The sequence below is a fragment of the Mytilus trossulus genome, chromosome 12 (genome assembly GCF_036588685.1).
Source record: "Mytilus trossulus isolate FHL-02 chromosome 12, PNRI_Mtr1.1.1.hap1, whole genome shotgun sequence".
Taxonomy (NCBI): Eukaryota; Metazoa; Mollusca; class Bivalvia; order Mytilida; family Mytilidae; genus Mytilus; species Mytilus trossulus.
The window spans coordinates 21,663,710-21,682,384 of NC_086384.1; the positions used below are offsets into that span (position 1 = coordinate 21,663,710).

The 18,675-nt window shown below is 33.3% G+C and overlaps 1 protein-coding gene across 1 annotated transcript; it reads left to right on the forward strand.

The window, feature by feature from the left end:
* The first annotated feature begins 1,265 nt into the window (after positions 1-1,265).
* LOC134693371 (uncharacterized) lies at positions 1,266-17,386 on the forward strand. Its single transcript, XM_063554153.1, has 3 exons — positions 1,266-1,479; positions 9,847-10,015; positions 16,263-17,386. Exons 1-3 carry the CDS (start codon positions 1,291-1,293, stop codon positions 17,366-17,368), a joined length of 1,464 nt encoding a protein of 487 aa, XP_063410223.1. The 5' UTR covers positions 1,266-1,290; the 3' UTR covers positions 17,369-17,386.
* Positions 17,387-18,675: the final 1,289 nt, after the last annotated feature.

Here is an 18,675-nt window from a genome sequence, read left to right on the forward strand (position 1 = left end):
TATTTCCGTCTAACTGCATAAGTTAAATAGGCAAAGTGACACACCTCTCAAACCTATTTTTTATAGTTGCATGTTTTAACAGAAAAGATGTCACGTACTAATGACATATTTTTTGCGTATTTATCGCTTCAATTTTTAGTGAATGTGTGTGTGCATTTCTGCTCAAGACTATGTCGAAATTTGTTGCGTTGGTCATTCATTTCTGTAAAATCTCGTTAATACTTGACACAAATAAACCTTATAGAAAATGTAACATTTAAAAAAATTTAAACCAGGGAACTCAATTATTTGACCTTATCAACATAAACTAGAAAAGTGGTTAATTTTGGGGTGTTTTCTAGTATAACGAAAAAATATTAATGTAAGAAAACATAAAAAAAACATTTTCAGAAAAATCCAGATCTTATACTCTGTACTACTGTCGAATCTTTCACAGCCATTCCTCTTACATGCTGATTTTTCTACTAATCCAAATATTACCTGTTGCTCTTTGTTATATAAAAAGAAAGTGTGAGCAACAATATTTCAAAATTTTAACAGTTTAAGATCTAAATTCAAGGTACAATGATTGTAACAAACAATTGACTCCATCTAGGTTTATGGCCTTGTTACCAGCTGTCACCAATTGTATTGTTACTTTTTTTTTTATCTAACATTGCCATTAAGTGCGAGGTTTGGCATGCCACAAAACCAGGTTTAACCCACCATTTTTTCCTTCTAAAAATGTCCAGTACCAAGTCTTTGTGTTTTACATTTTAACATGGCGTCGTTTGTTTACTCTTATTTTTGAGTGTAAATTCACATTGTGATAAGACGTGTCACGGTACTTGTCTATCCCAAATTCGTGTATTTGGTTTTGATGTTATATTTGTTATTATCGTAGGCTTTTGTCTGATGCCTGGTCCGTTTCTGTGTGTGTAACATTTTAGTGTTGTGTCGTTGTTCTGCTCTTACATTTAATGTGCTTCCCTGAGCTTACAAGTGATTTTGGTTTTCTTCAAGACTTTTCATATGTTAATACATATCAAGAATGTTATAAACATGAAATATGAGGATAACACAGTGTATAGTGTGACTGCCAGCTTCAGAATAGAGTTTTATCGATTGACTTTTGTCAAGTATTGTGAAAAGCGACACAGATGTCCTCACGAAGAATTAGTTTTATATTTACAGATGATAAATTTTTATTTCATTTTAATTTCCGAATTAGTGAATTTCATAGCAAACTAAAGTATCATAATTGTTGTTGCAGTGAAAGACGTCAATCCTGAAAACTGTGATCTACCCTTAATGATGTTCCTCCTCAAACACGACAAAGGATTTCGAATATTAGACAAAGAACTTCCAGATCCTATAGACACCAGTATTGATGCAGACCTAACAAGAATATATTTCTACACTCAGTTCATTGTTGATAATACGACGACGAAATCATTTGACACCAGTGCTTTTCTCGAAATTTGGGACACAATCGTTAAGGTAAATAAGTCTACGAAAAAGTAAACTTGGTGGTTATAGTTTTAAAAGGATAATTATATATTCGTGCATATCAAGGAATAATATTATAGGGTTATTGCATGGATATTGGGGAATATTGTCCCGAGTAGAATTTTATATCGCATGAGCTTGCGAGTGTAAAAGAGAAAAGAGGGACGAAAGATACCAAAGGGACAGTCAAAATCGTAAATCTAAAACAAACTGACAACACCATGGCTAAAAATGAAAAAGACAAACAGAAAAACAATAGTACACATGACACAACATAGAAAACTAAAGAATAAACAACACGAACCCCACCAAAAACTAGGGGTGAGCTAAGGTGCTCCGGAAGGATAAGCAGATCCTGCTCCACATGCGACACCCGTCGTGTTGCTTATGTGATTACAAATCCGGTAAATAGTCTAGTTCGGTAGGTCAAATTCATGAAAGGGAAGGGGATTGTAGTTACGACGTTAGGAACATATCCGATATCATTTGTGAAACGGTTATTCCATAACGGTCAACCAACTCATGATGGCGTCCGTAAAATTTACGAAGGGATGATTTCAACTTCACCATTTGGAACTCTTGGTTTAATAGCTTCCTTGTAAGCAGTAACCCTCTATCAAGAAAATCATGATAGGAAATGCAAGCACGGGAATATCGTATCAATTGGGAGATATATACCCCGTATGCAGGTGCTGCTGGAATGTTGCTACTTAGAAATGGAAAGTTCACAATTGGAAAGCTGAAATCATCTCTTTTGTCGTAAAGTTTGGTCTTCAACCGACCCTCATTGTCAATTTCGAGATGTAAGTCAAAATATGAAGCCGATTTAACTGTATCTGTAGTATCCTTTATCTCCAATTCGATGGGATAAATGCGATCCACATAGTCACCAAATTTTGAATTGTTTAGTGAAAGAACGTCATCTATAAAGCGGAAAGTAGAGTTAAAGGAATAAATTTCTACATACACATGCAGCCTTTTTGGGAAATTTCCCTGTTAATATATCCTGTAATCTTTTTGATTCTCTTATAAAACCAATTTTAACATATAATGCTGAAATATCATACATGGATACATATCATTCTTATTATAGAGCAAAAGGCAGATTAAAATCTCAAAACAAAGATATAGATAATTTCCAATATTTGGATAAGACTCCCTTCGAAAAGGTTTATGTTAATTTCTGTAAATATATTCTAAGTACTTAAAAAACATCTGCTAATTTAGGTGTTAAAGATGGACTTGGTAGACAACCAATAGAAAAATATATAAAAACACAAGCAATTCTTTATTGGGCTAGATTAAATACTGAAAACATAAACCCGTTACTAAAAGAAAGTTATACATTAAGTAAACACCTTGATTCACAAGGAGTTTAGACTTGGTCCACTTTATAAAAGATTCAACACAAGAAATAAATATTGATATACAAAAAAGTAATGTCCTGTCAAAACATGGAACAAATTAAATACTTGGATTAAGAATATAACAAGTAAATTTTATTCAGAACTACTGGAAAATAAAATAAATAGTTAGAACGAAAATAACAAACTTTTTCTCGAGACAATAGAACATGTCCAACTTGTAAAACCTATGAAGATGAAAATCACTTTCTCCTCCACTGTCAAATTAATAACGTTTTACGTATAAACGTTTTAATGACATGGCAATATATAATCCTATGTTTCCAAATCTATCTGATACACAAAAACTAGTAATCCTACTAAATCCTTCTAATATAAACCAAGTGAAAAAAAACCAAGTTCCTTTATAAAACAGTCTTTAGAGCTGAGGACAGGGGACTCTTAGTTAGTTTTACTTGTATATATATAGATATGTGTGTGTTCAACTCAGTTATTTTATTGTTGTTGTTACTTTTGTTTATGTCACAAGTATAATGTTACTTATATGACAAATAAAGATTATTATATTCCCTAATATGCATGCAATAACCCTTTTATTGTATAGCACTATAATATTTGAAAGTAAAAAGTGGATTTAACTAAGACTAAACGTTGATGACGTCATGAATTTAAAATGTATTGCACTATTGCAATATTAGAATTTATTGCACGCTAACTGTTGGTTACATTCTGTGGAAAATATTATATTGCTCTACAATAAATATATATATTTACAAATAATATACAAGTTAAAATTTAAATCAACACTCAAAAACATGAATACGTTGTATAATATTTAAATGTGTGATGTAAAACAAATTTCTTGATAGAGTGGTCTAAATACAGCACCAACAACTTTTACTAAGGACCAAAATATGTGCAAAATAAAACATGGGGAAAATGTCAGCCTTGTGGGTAAAACCTTTCAGCCTTTAACATTAAATTTGACACACAAGTTAAAAAAAATATCAATTAGAAAGATCGATAATTATACCCAAGCATGATCTATAGGCAAAGCAGAAACTAAGGATTCTCCTTTTGACTAGATTATAAGACGGTGAGTCTGCTATAAAATAATTGCGTCAAAAACTGAAATGGTGTAACAATTGTACTAACTCAATTTGTACCCTTAATCATAAATTCATGGGATATCAAAGGTGCAGTACACTCACTGAAAATGGGGATTTAAAAACAGAATGTCTGCAATATAGCAGTTAGGAAAGAAAAATGAAAAGAAATTATTCCGCAAGATTCCATCAAGTTTTTCTGGAGATTCTTTTTGGTTTCTGCTTCATATGAGAAAACAAAATGTGAAGCAAATAAGGACGCACAGCTATTATCTGTTGTTATGTCAACTTTCTTTTTAGATACCAAATCAATTAATAGAAAAATAGGCGTGTTTATCAAAATAAAAAATCCGGCATATAAATAAAACCATTCTCAATGTATATGCTTTAGAAATCATTCATATTTGATTTCCCAGCGTTACGATCCACTTTCCTCGTCTCCAACCTTAGCAGAAAAAGCCAACATTTGAGATAATCGGTAGATAAAAGTCGCGACTTTTCCAAATACATTATTCTTAACCAAAGGTAGCACTCTTCAATTTTTAGATGGAAACACGGCAGCGGGTACGGTTTACACACTTGTTGAAGCAGGAAACGAGAATAGACGTTGAAATTCATTCATTTGTATTAGAATCATACACATTAACTTCTATTAGTTAATAAAAACATCTAAATTGTTACTAAATATCGTCGTATGTTTTGGGATGTAAAGACTTGTTGCACAAGCAGCACGTGGTAATTTTTTCACCTACATTTTATACATTTACACATGATCATGTTATAGACGCTTTTTGATTGGATTCATCATCATTGCCTAATGTCTCCGAAATTTTATCTCAATCCGCCAAGGGTAAAGAGTAGGTAAATGGATCGTTACCCTGAACTAGCAAAGATTGCAATTTCTGTGGTTCGTCACAAAGTAAGGTGTTGCATGCAAGATGGAGTTATGATAACAACCATTATTTGACCTTTGCGATTTCATTTTTGATGAAAAAACAAGGGAAATCACGAAATTTAACAAAATATGCAAATTAGGTCATGATTCGTTGCCATGGTTACTTGTTTGATGTCAAATTTGTTTTGTTTTTCTAAGCACCTTATATCTTAGTCAAGTTTTCAGTAATTTAAAAACATGTATGATAACTTTTAAATTTGCAGTATTTTTTGGGCCAAATAAGGGCCTTATTGCCCCTACTCCTTTATGTTAATTGTAATGATAACTTGAAGAACAACCATAATCTAGAAATGTCAGCACAGAACGGTCAATTGTGGTGTCGCTTAGACATCACGAGCATCCTAGTATTGACATATTTTACTTGAAATTGCTATTCTAAACATAATTAACGTACACGTCGGTTGTAAATATGTGGAACAGGATCAGAAATCCTTTCAGAACACTACAGTTTCTCCCAATATGTTGATGCACTTTGTGTTGATCAGGCATTAGTTTTATAAAGTTTGTAAGACTGGCTTAAGTTGGCATTACACACATTCGCATCTTTGTAAAATATGTTCGTTTCGGGCGAAGTTGTTCCTCCAGTCATTTCAATTCTTTTTTTACATTCAGACACAACACATATGTTACATGAGGACAAATTACAAATCAAATACAATAAAAACAGAATAATAACAAGGGTGTAATTTCTTAAGTCATAAATTATAAGATGAATGCATCTTATTAAATGAAGGTAGATAGTTTCTTGGCAAATAAAGTCAAATCGCATAATAACTGACAGTGACACAATGACAGAATCTTTTTGCATTTTTAGAAGAGATGGATATGTGATAGTACTATTATAGCAAACATATAATGATGGTATTAATCAACAATACATCCATTTTATAACGTATATACACGACCGGTGCTGGTCATGTTGTACATGTACCATTTGCAAGTTTCCATAGGACTTTTAAGATGGCGTGTTCTCAGTTTTGAAATCAAGATTCTTTTATCCTCTTAAAGATGAAGTAAGACCAAGCTTACAAAATTTCTATAGACAACGGTACATTACAATAAAATTGAGAAGGGAAATGGGGAATGTGTCAAAGCGATAACAACACGACCATAGAGCAGACAACAGCCAAAGGCGACTATTGGGTCTTCGATGCAGTGAGAAACTCCCGAACCCGGAGATGTGCTTCAGCTCGCCCCTTAACAAAAGTAAACGCATAACAATACGCACATTAAAATTAAGTTAAAGAGAAGCTCATTTGTGAAACTTTTTACTCTCGTAGTGGTATTAACCATATATTGACTCTCAAATACTCCAAAGAAAAAAGATGAGGTTTTTGATCTTAAGCTCTTAAACGAGCATTTGAAAAAGTGATGCAAAGCGTAGAGTGTTTACAGTAAATTTAAACTCTCGATCTTTCTCTGAAATTAATCATGTTTTCAATTCCGTTTACCACCATTCCCCATGTGAAATTGCATATTTGCCTTTTAGCAATAATTGATAATGCTTTTCAATATAGAAACAACAGCACACGCTATAAATTAATTTCTTTGTGACACAATTAGCAAATTTTGTTAATAGTTTACAAAAAGGTAAACCATGCTTATTTAAGACAGATCGTATAGCAAATTGGATGCATTCCTTTGGGAATGAACTGATTCCTCTCCGTTTTGAACTCTTCTAACTTTCATGAGTCGGAGTTCTTTTAGGCAAGAAAATCAAAGTAAAATCACAAAAATACTGAACTCCGAGGAAAATTCAAAAAATAAAGTCCCTAACCAAATGTCAAAATCAAAACATAAAACACATCCAACGAATAGATAACTAGACCGATCATTTAATTCCACATTCAGGTATATAGATGATGTTCTTTTCAATTAAAATCCAAACTTTTCTTATTGTTTTCAATCGAATTATCCTTCGGGACTAGACTAGGTCTTCCTTTGCCTCATTTTGATATTTGTACCTCAAATAATACAAAGGAGGTCATATTCATAACCGAATATACGGCAAGTAAGACGTTTTAAATTCTGAAATTATGAATATGCTAATTTTCCCTGCGGATGGAATATACCGTTCCCGACTCATTCAGCATTGAAGTGCACGCATTTGCTACTCAGACTTTATCAAACGTCACCACTTCGGTGTTGACATGAATATCAATTATGTGGTCAATTTTATAAATTTCCTGAATTTAAAGCTTTGAATTTTCGAAAAACTAAGAATTTTCTAATCCCATAAATAGATAACCTTAGTCGTATTTGGCACAACTTTTTGGAATTTTGGATCCTAAATGCTCTTCAACTTCGTACTTGTTTGGCTTTATAAATATTTTGATATGAGCGTCATTGATGAGTCTTATGTAGACGAAACGCGCGTCTGGCGTACTAAATTATGATCCTGGTACCTTTGATAACTATCTGAACAGAAAGTTGATGAGCCAGGGTTGTGTCAAAGAATGTTTTGTCCTGTTTCTAAAACGTACAATGAAAGATACTATTAGTTACATAGTGTGTTAGTGGCCTAATATGATATATACAGGGTCAGTAAATTCCGTATTGAATTTACTTCCCCTGCATATATCATATTAGGTCACTAGCACACTTTGTAACGAATTTATTTTACCGACTATCTCTGTTTGTGGAATTTAGACTAAAGTCTTCTAGGGATGTATAAGTACCCGGACACGTCCACTTTTATTTTTTGTCTATCTGATGAATAAGCTTTTTTCAACTGATTTTTATAGTTCGTTCTTTTGTTATACTTTTATACCACTGTCCCAGGTTAGGGGAGGGTTGGGATCCCGCTAACATGTTTAACCCCGCCACATTATTTATGTATGTGCCTGTCCCAAGTCAGGAGCCTGTAATTCAGTGGTTGTCGTTTGTTTATGTGTTACACATTTGTTTTTCGTTCATTTCTTTGCATAAATAAGGCCGTTAGTTTTCTCGCTTGAATTGTTTTACATTGTCTTATCGGCGCCTTAAATAGCTGACTATATGCGGTACGGGCTTTGTTCATTGTTGAAGGCCGTACGTTGACCTTTAATTGTTAATGTTTGTGTTATTTTGGTCTTTTGTGGATAGTTGTTTTATTGGCAATCATACCACATCTTTTTTTTTATATTATTTGCTATCATAACGCATCTTGTTATTATTGTTTAAAAAGTGTTCAAGTGTTCAATTTTAAGATTCTTCTTCAATTTGTCTGCACTAACCAAAATATTGTAAACGACAAATATCTATTATCAACAACCTTGTATAACAATATTAAACAGATCTTTCAATACTTTTTAATTATCAAACAAAGCCTGTAAATTCACTACTGACTGTGTATTGAAATTCGACCAGCCTCCCTACTAACCTAATATTGAATATACACGGTCTCCACGAGGTCGCTATTAACCAATCATATTCCTATAAATGTATAGGAGGTGAGCTAATAGACCTAATAAGATGATAGATATTGGTAACAACTTCACATATGGTACTAGTATATAACAGTCTTAAAGAATAGTGTCTATGAACTGGTGTTGTTTTACATTGGAATTACGTTTCATCGTTCCATTGTTTGTTTTCGATTTTTGTAACCTTTACTGTTTATAGATATAGGAAGATGTGGTGTGAGTGCCAATGAGACAACTCTCCATCCAAATAACAATTTAAAAAGTAAACCATTATAGGTTAAAATACGGCCTTCAACACGGAGCCTTGGCTCAAACCGAACAACAAGCTATAAAGGGCCCCAACATTACTAGTGTAAAACCATTCAAACAGGAAAACCATTAGTTTAGACCATTTCTGAAAATTTATTCATGACGGGGCTCATTATTTATACATACAGCCATTAACTGTCTTATTGTGTTATGATTAATTTTGAGTTATTGTCTTTCTCTATTTGCATATGTACCTTGTACATGTATAGTTGCTTTGTCTTTGTTTCTTTGTTGAAGCAGTTAATTTTTTTTATAGTAATTAAGATTGTATTTCAAAGTTGACTGCTATTCCGCAAAATATTTGACGTTTTTACCTTTTATTTCTGTTTCTTTTGATCGCGCATTGTTTTCAATATAATTGAATTCAACACGAATTTCATACAGTGTTATAAATGAGAGGATAGCTTGCTATAAAACCAGGTTTAATCCACCATTTTCTACATAAGGAAATGCCTGTACCAAGTCAGGAATATAAAAAATGTTTCCACTTATTAGATGTGTATTAGTTTGTGTCTCTAAATGTTAAGTTTTTATGACGATTTTGTGTTTTTTGTACTGTTGTTTGTCTGTTTGTCCTTTTCTTTTAGTTATGTCAGTTTATTAGTTATAGGAGCCTCCAAGGCTCTAGATGTTTGACTCTAGGGCTTTGAAGGCACCTAGTGTCTCTGCCTGTGGGATGTCTGGTGGTAAGACGTTCCAGTCCCTTATATTCTGTGGTAAGTACGATGTGTTGTGTGCATCAATACGTGAGTGCGGTACTTGGTATGCCTCAGGATGTATATTTCTCCCTTGTCTTACTGATGGTGTGAGTCGTCCTGCTTTCTCTATTGCTACCATATTATTCTCTATTTTATAGAACATCGCTTCGTTGTTGCAGTGGTTTCCATTTTAGATGGTCTATCATTAAATATATTCCTTGTTCCAAGTTAAGATCCTATGTTTCAGTGGTGTTTGCTGTTTGCTTTTATGTGTTGTTATTTTATTTTTGGAGGGATGGGACTGGCTGTCATATTTGTATTTTGCTGCATTTTTGCTTTTGTTTATCCAAGTTTGTTTTTCAAGTTTGAATTGATCTATATGTTTCATGTCGCTTCACTTCCAGGTAATTTCGAAACATGTTGCTAGTTGTAAATTAAATATATTTACTAAAACTGAATTGATAAGTTTGAATGTAAACTGATATTCCTTCAAAACAATGTATATTTTCTATATTTGATTAGGCAATAGTACGAATAGGGGGAGATTCAATGCAAAACCAGTGCGATTGCTTAAAGACAGAGGTCATTGGAGAAAATATAAAAGGTGCAATGTTAGGTTTGGTTGAGATACGGGAGAAAATGACCGTGTTAAAACAGAAACTGGAGAGTGATCTTTCAAAGGCAATAAAAGGTAAGTCTTAGAAAGAATATTAACCCTTACTTGAACGATTTAAATGATAATATATATATATATATATATATTAATGTATTCAGAAAAGCAACAAAAGAATTGTATAATAATGTGTGCATGTGTTTGTGCCTCTTTTTCATTATTTACAATTCCATTTTTTATTTCGACTAGTGAGATATCCCTTTCCTTCTTTGGCCTCTCGTTTACAAATAAGTCAATTTCCTGTCTTTGAACTTTTATATACAACTGTCCACAAGAGACCAAAATGACAGACAACGTACGGTTTCCAACAATGAGCAAAGTCCATACCGCATAGTCAACTATAAAAGGCCCCGATATGACAATGCAAAACAATTCAAGAGAAGAGAGGGGCGAAAGATACCAAAGGAACAGTCAAACTCATAAATCTAAAACAAACTGACAACGCCATGGCTAAAAATGAAAAAAGACTTACAGAAAAAACAATAGTTCACATGACCAAACATAGAAAACTAAAGAATAAACAACACGAACCCCACCAAAAACTAGGGGTGATCTCAGGTGCTCCGGAAAGGTAAGCAGATCCTGCTCCACATGTGGCACCCGTCGTGTTGCTTATGTGATTACAAATCCGGTAAATAGTCTAATTCACTTGGTCACAATCATGAAAGGGAAGGGGGTTGTAGTTACGACGTAAGGAACATATCCGATATCATTTGTGAAACGGTTATTCCATAACGGTCAACCAACTCGTGATGGCGTCCGTAAAATTTACGAAGGGATGATTTCAACTTCACCATTTGGAACTCTTGGTTTAATAGCTTCCTTGTAAGCAGCAATCATCTATTAAGAAAATCATGATAGGAAATGCAAGCACGGGAATATCGTATCAATTGGGAGATATATACCCCTGTATGCAGGTGCTGCTGGAATGTTGCTATTAAGAAATGAAACGGGAAAACAAACGGCCTTATTTAAATAAAAAACTAACGAAAAACAAATATGTATCACAAAAACAAACGGCAACCACTGAATTACAGGCTCCTGACTCGGAACAGGCACATACATAAATAATGTGTCGGGGTTAAACATGTTAGCGGGATCCCAACCCTCCTCCTTACCTGGGACAGTAGTATAACAGTACAACATAAGAACAAACTATAAAAATTAGTTGAAAAGGCTTAACTCATCAGATGGACAAACATACAATTCAAGTAGACGTGGCCGGGTTTTTGTACATCCCGACAACAAAAAGACACTAAGAATAGATCCGGGAGTAATCGCACTTATCTGACAGCTAGTTCAAAGCCACTAACAACTAATACAAAAAAATCATGCATGATGCATCTAAGACTTAACTATCAATCTGTACATATCCAATATCCAATGATTTTAATGGACAGACGTCATAAACAGTCAGAGAAAAACATGACCTCGTTCAATGCCATTTACAGGTATCGACAGATTGTAGATCACATGAATGTTTATCTACACTGCAATAAATAATTTGAATTTAACAGCAATACAGATAGAAGTGTGCATAGACAGACAATTACAATAAAAAGCTTTTTATGCTGTATTTAAAAAAGAAATTAAAAGAAAACAATATGTCGTAAGCAAATATAATTGCGCTTGTGTAATAATCAAATTGTTATCTACTGAACTCCTTGAAAGCCATGCAAAAAACACTATGCTCATAAGTTTGTTTCTGAAAGGCACCCCAGGGTTCCGTAGTTGTACATTCATAGTATCCGAACAATATTGATATAAAATTGTTGAAGTATTTCAGAATAATTTTAATTATATTGATAAATGAACATCTGGGATTAGATAAATTATAGGAAAATGTGCCATGAGTGCCAACCCACCATCTAAGTATCAATGTATAAAGGTAGATCATTTTATGTCAATGTAAGGCCTTCAACACGGAGGCTTAGCTCACACCTAACAGTAAGGTATAAAGGTCCCCAAATATTACTGGTGTAAAACTATCCAAACGGAAAAAACAACGGTCTAATCTTATATGAAAATATTAGTTTTGAGCAGTCTATGAAAATCCTGATTTTAGGGTAAACTATCGCCCATAAACAATACTTCACTTAAAAAGACGAAGAATCTATGCAGTTAACAATACCTAATTGCTTCAGAGATAATTGCTTCACAGATAAAAGTACATAATATGCATTTCATATACCTACAAGTTGGCTACAACACACATATTGCTTCATAGATTTTTAACCACACAAAAAAAAACTTCAAGGATGAGACATTCAAACCTTCTGATTACTCGTTTTGCAAAGTCATACATACATATATAAATCCGCTAATCATGTTATGGCTAGACTTTTTAAGCGTAAATGGCTTCATCAAAAAGCCCGAAATATCAAATACATCCATCAATGACGTTTACATAATACGCCTGTGTCTGTTCATACTTTACGGACTTCATTAACTGGTGTGTGATTCTGAGAGAAAAATGCTTTATCAGAGTTATAGGTAAGAATGACTGAAATCAACCCGACCAAATATATACAGTTATCACCACAAATTGGTATCTCACCTTACAAGCGCCACTTTTTTGCGGTCTTAAATCTGTATATAACGATCAGTAATTTGTTGTTAAACCAAAATTTCACACTAAAAAAGATGATTTCATCTACCCATTTGCGAACTTCCCACTTTTGAGGGCAACATTTCAGTAGCGGCTGCATACAAAGTCAAGTTCTCCAAATTGATACGATATTCCAGTGCTAGTATTTTGTGTCATGATTTCCTTGATAGTGGGTTGCTGCTCACAAGGAAGCTATAAAACAAAGGGTTCCAAGTGGTGATGTTAGAATCATCATTTCATAATTTTTCGGACGACTTTACAGGTTGGTTGACCATTATAGAATATCTGTTTTACTGATGACGTCTTGTATGTTCCAATTGGCGTAACTACAATCTCATCTCATGTCCCCCGAATATGATATACAGAATTAAACTAAACAACCTGACGGGTGCCACATGTGGTGTCTGATCTGTTTAATATCCTTCCTGATATCAGCCATGCTTAATGTTGGGTTTATGCAACTCAGTTTTAGTTTACTATGTTGTGTTTTGTTGTTTTTCTTTTTGTCTTTTTCTTTTTTCTTTTTTTCATGGCGTTATCAGTAAAAATTCGACTTATGAGTGATTGTACTTTTTTGAATCCTTCACCGCTCTTTAACTAATAATGTTTTATGCCCTATTGTATCATTTTCATTGAAAGTGAATCTGCATGGTGGGTAATGCATGCATAGCAGCCGATGCTTATCCTTTTGAAACATCAAGTCTACCTCCTTTTGGAATTTATGCAATTCACCCATTTTCTGTTTGCTACCTGGATTTATATACTTCTAATCGATTTATGAGATATGCAAATCTGTAAACTATTTATTTCGCTGTAGTTATAAACATAAGTAATATTCTACTTTTACGTTTTTCCGACGCACTCGGTATAGTTTCAGTTTGTGCCCTTTGAACTTAGGGACGCTTAACTATGGCGACATAATACGCATGCTCGAAAATCCTTTCTGTGATTAGACAAAATGCTGCCATGGTGGGTGATTTGGATGTGTTTGAAAAAACGTCTCGAAAATTATATCGTGTTGGAAAGCAAGTGAAAAACTATAAATATTTGAACTAGATCTTACAAAGATTTATATTTTTATTAAAATAATTGTTTCTCCAATAGCTCTTTGCATCCATGACAGCTGTTTATTCGGTACAATTATAATTTTTTTTAATGGAAACTTTGGTGTACGAACGTACCTGACTTGTAGAACGCACCTACGCATGTGAGATTTCCGCGGGGTTTTGGTGAATGTAAACAGAAATATACTACTTATACTACCAATAGACATTTGCGAAAACTCGCATACACCTACGATTAGGATTACGATTACACTTACAGGTAACATTTAAACTTTGGTCGTCTCAAAGTGTAAATACAAACTGTCGTTCAAAACAAATGCTACATGTATCTCTTTTATGATGAATTTAAAAGTTGAACAATTGAGTTTTCAAGCAAAAACATGTAACCATAATTAACATATTTAATACAGGCGCGGATCCAGAAGGGGGAGGGGGTCCGGTGGTTGGAACACCCCCTTTTTTCTTAACTTTTTTACGATCAATGTCTTTGAATGGGGACATGTAGTTGGACCAGCCCCCCTTTTTTTTCCTGGGTTAGAAACCCCCCTTTTTAAAATGGCTGGATCCGCCCCTGTAATATTGGTCGTTGTGTTAAACTGTAGTTAAAGTATGCCAATCTAAAGGCATGCATATGTTGAAGGCCGAACATTGACCTATAATAGTTTACTTTTATAAATTGGTATTTGGATAGGGAGTTGTCTCATTGGCGCTGATACTACATCTTCATATGAAAACAGAATACTTCTTTTTATGCTCTGGTTATGATCGTATCCGTCATATCACATGCTTTCTGTAATATTTGACGTTAGTGTTTCGATTATTAAAGATGAAATTCATGCATGTATACCTATTTTTGAAGAAACATATAGTCGTCTCATTTGTTGGCCTTCTTTGGATGAATAGCAGGACTTATAAGGTTGGTGGGGAAAACTTCCGTTTGCAGTAGGGGCTATTGACGGAACTTCAACTGAAATTTATAGGCCGATAACAGAACCACAGGAACAATATTATTCGGGATACAGACAATATCACTGCATTCATACTCAAGTTGTTATATCGAACGAAGGCAGGATATGTTATGTCGAATGTGGATTTCTTGGACAACAAAACGATGCTCAGCAATATATGTTGATGCGAAATATTGGACAACAACTACCTTTCCCGGATGGGCTATTTCTGCTGGGCGACAAAATTTATCCTATCAGACATCTAGTACTGACAGCTTATACTAGACAACAAATTGTTAGAAAACCCCGGAATATGCAGAGAAAATGTAGAAAGTTAAATAGACTGATAACCCACTATAGAGTTAAGGTTGAACACGCAATCGGAGAATTAAAAAAAAACGAAGTTATGGGGACTTCGTGGAGACATCCAAGACAGCGATTAACATCTGTTTTGACCAAATGCGCTGTTTTCGTTTGCTGCCGTAAAGACTTATTTACATAATAAAAAAAATCATTTAACTATGTATCTTTATTTGTTTTTTTTGGGTTTTTTTCATTTTGAGATGACCCTTTGTTTTTTTAACTGTAATCGTAAGTCTAAGGTGTAATCCTAGGTGTAGACCTAGTTTCCGCAAATGTCTAATAGTTTCTAGCTTTATTAACCGTGAATTAAGTTTAATGTAAACAGTAGTAAATGTATATTTGTTTCTTGTTATTTGCACTGGATTTTTTGACAAATAAAATTTGGAGGTGTCATACCAATATTTTTATATATTATTGCCTTAATATAACCAGACTTAGTAAAGAATTTCTTGTAGTTACATTCAGATGGAGATTTTATTAAAGAGGTCCTGCATCATTAAGTCATAGTGATTTGAAGGTTATCGATATGCTAGTTTTAAATATATACTCAAATTTAAATACGTCGGATATCTTTTTTAAAGATAGTTCTTGTTGCCATTACGATCATATTTATGTCGTAAATACTTAGAATTAGGAAACACTGTTTAAAAAAGATATAAACTGACAGGCCTTGTACATAACCCGATCTTAATCGAGTGATATGTCTGATAAGAAACATGAATCTAGGATATGATTTTGAAAGCATGCTCTCCAAATTCAAAAGATTCAAGAAAAATACATCAATATTTGAAAACTAAATACAGATACTTCAGTTCAATTGATTAAATATTTAATTCTCCAATTGGTCGTTTTACTATACGAATAAGTAAGAAGTATGGGCTTTGTTCATTGTTGAAAGCCGTACGATGACCTACATGTGTTAATTTCTGTGTTATTGGATCTCTAGTGCAGAGTTTTTTCATTGACATTCATACCATATCTTTTTTATTTATTTATACATATCATCGATGATAAGTAATCGGTCAGTTATATGGAGAAACTCTTTTTGTGTTCTCACTTAAAGAATTGTAATATTCATAATCATTTGTTAAAGACTGTTTGTTGGCATATATATGTAACATAATATAAAAGTGCTTCAATTAATATGGAATTAAATATAACAAAATGATGAATTGTAGTCCATGTACAAATGAATCATGACAAAACAATTTAAATTTTACATGCATTCATCAAATCGAATTATCATAAATTTTATTAATCGTATGTTTTCCTTTCTTTATTAGATAACAAGGAAGAAGAGGATTTTAATGAAGAAGTATATTATAAAGAAATAGATAAATGGTTGGATGAAGACAAGATGTTTGTCGAAACAAAAGCATCAACCTCGTTACTGGCAGCTTTACGGAACGGGCAAAAGTCTATCACTGTTGTGGGAAGTTTTTGTGTAGGAAAAACATTTACCACTCGCCACGTCGCACTAATACTCAGGCGTGAAGGATACAAAATCCATCCAGTTTCTTCACTAGACGAGTTAAAAAAACTTTGCGTCAAGGGGCATCGAACTTTATTCATTGTTGATGAATTTTGTAGTGGTAGTATAATCAAACGTGGGATCGACATTAAAATGTGGGAAAAGATGTCTGATGATTTACTTGGGAGCCAAAGTAAAATAGTAGCGTGTTGTTCATTGATGCTTTATCAGCATAGTTCATTTAAAAATGCAAGGTTGTCATTTTTTCGTTCATTTGTGTTGAACATGAATTCTTCGTATGCTTTAACAAGTGATGAATTACATTGTGTTGCCAAAAGGCATACTGATATAGATGATACGCTAATTCAGAAGTATTCTAGCGAGTTTCCATTTTTTCCTTTTCATTATAGTAAATGTTCTTTATTCTCTAAGACATATAAAGAAGGAAAACATATATCAAAGTTTATATGCCATGATGCCCTTTTCATAAATGCAATGGTAGTCTACAAATTCCAGTTGGATACATTTTATACAGACGACAAACTTAAATATACTGCCCTTGCATTGATTGTTCAGATGAATAATTATGTAGAAGAAGAATGTTTTAGAGAATCAAGGACAGGCAAAAACTCTGTATTACATCAAGTAAACACAATATCAGACTCGTGTAAATTTGACAAGAAAAATAAAGACAACAAAAGTATACAGCTTTTCAAATCACTTTCAGATATAGAGTGTGAACTTAAATCGATGATTGGATCGTTTGTCATAGTGATGACAGATTCTAAAAATAGCCTTGTTTATTCTGCTAAAAATTTAAGTGTCTATGAAATGTTAGCAACATACTTTAAAGAAGAATTGCCTGAACATTTCAGTGGGAAATTTCCTGTGCATAAGAAGTGCAAGAAACTGCAATAGCTACTTACAAATGTACAAATGTTGAATGAGTACCAATTGCTATTAGAGTATAATATACATGATTTTTTTTTGTTACTGGCTTTTATTTGTTCTTTATGTGCCTATCCTAAGTCTGGATGTGTAATACCACCAAATTACGGTGCATCACATCCGGTTGTAAACAAAAATAGGTCGAAAAAATATACCCTTGAATTTGACGGTTGAAGAAATTAATCAAACATTTTATTGCTGTCAACCAAGTCTGTTTCATAAACATGTGTCTTGTGTACTTCAAAGCACCATTGTTTTTTATTTGGGGTTTCTATAAAATATTTTGAAAACTTGAAGTTACATGGTTACTAAAGCTTGTACACCGGTTAAACAAGGGAAGACATGTGATTGGTTAACTTCAAGTGATGGTTATTTTCTTATATGCAATGCAATTTTGTTTGAATATTTGTTCTCTAGTACTGGACCAGATAAAACTTCTCATACCAAGTATTTCTATATTTGAAACAAAGATTAATTCTGCACAATTTTTTTTATTTTTTATATTGTAGTATGAATATACCATGCGCTGGAATATTGATTCTCTGAAAATGAAAATTAACCATTTAAACCAAAAAAAAGATATCATATAGAGATATAGGAATATGTGGTATGAGTGCCAATGAGACAACTCTCAATCCAAGTAAACATTTCAAAAAGTCAACCATTAAAGGTTAAGCTACGGCCTCACCACGGAGATTTAGATTGAGGCTCAAACCGTCTGTTGTTTCTGTTGGTTGGTAGAGGTTGGTTAAGAATCAACCGGATTGGTTTTTCATTTTTATCCTTGAATTTGATCCCAATGAATTTAGTTATTGAAAAATTGATTTAAATGGAAAACAGCTCAATTCGATTGTGTTATTTTCAACACATGGAAAACGGTATTAGACCAACAGCGTTGCTTTATGCTTAAACAACAAGCAATAGAAATGTTGTACATAGAAATACGGGATTTTGTCTTTGGACGGATACATTAATATCTTGCCATTGTTAGTCCTCTGGGCTTCTTTTCTAAATTTGGTTCATTTGAATGTTTCGGAGAATAGTACTGCGTCATTTTCGCGGAACTATTAAGAATGATTGTGTAGGGGCCAGCTGATGTCCGCTTCTGAGTACAAATATATTTTTATCGGTGAGCTAAGATATATTGGTGGCCTTTGGCAGTTTTTTTTTCTATGGTCAGTATATGCCCACTTTTACATATTCACTGTTTCCATTTTGAACTCTTTATTTAAAAGATCAATAGAAAATGTTCATGAAGAATGTATATACTTGATTAG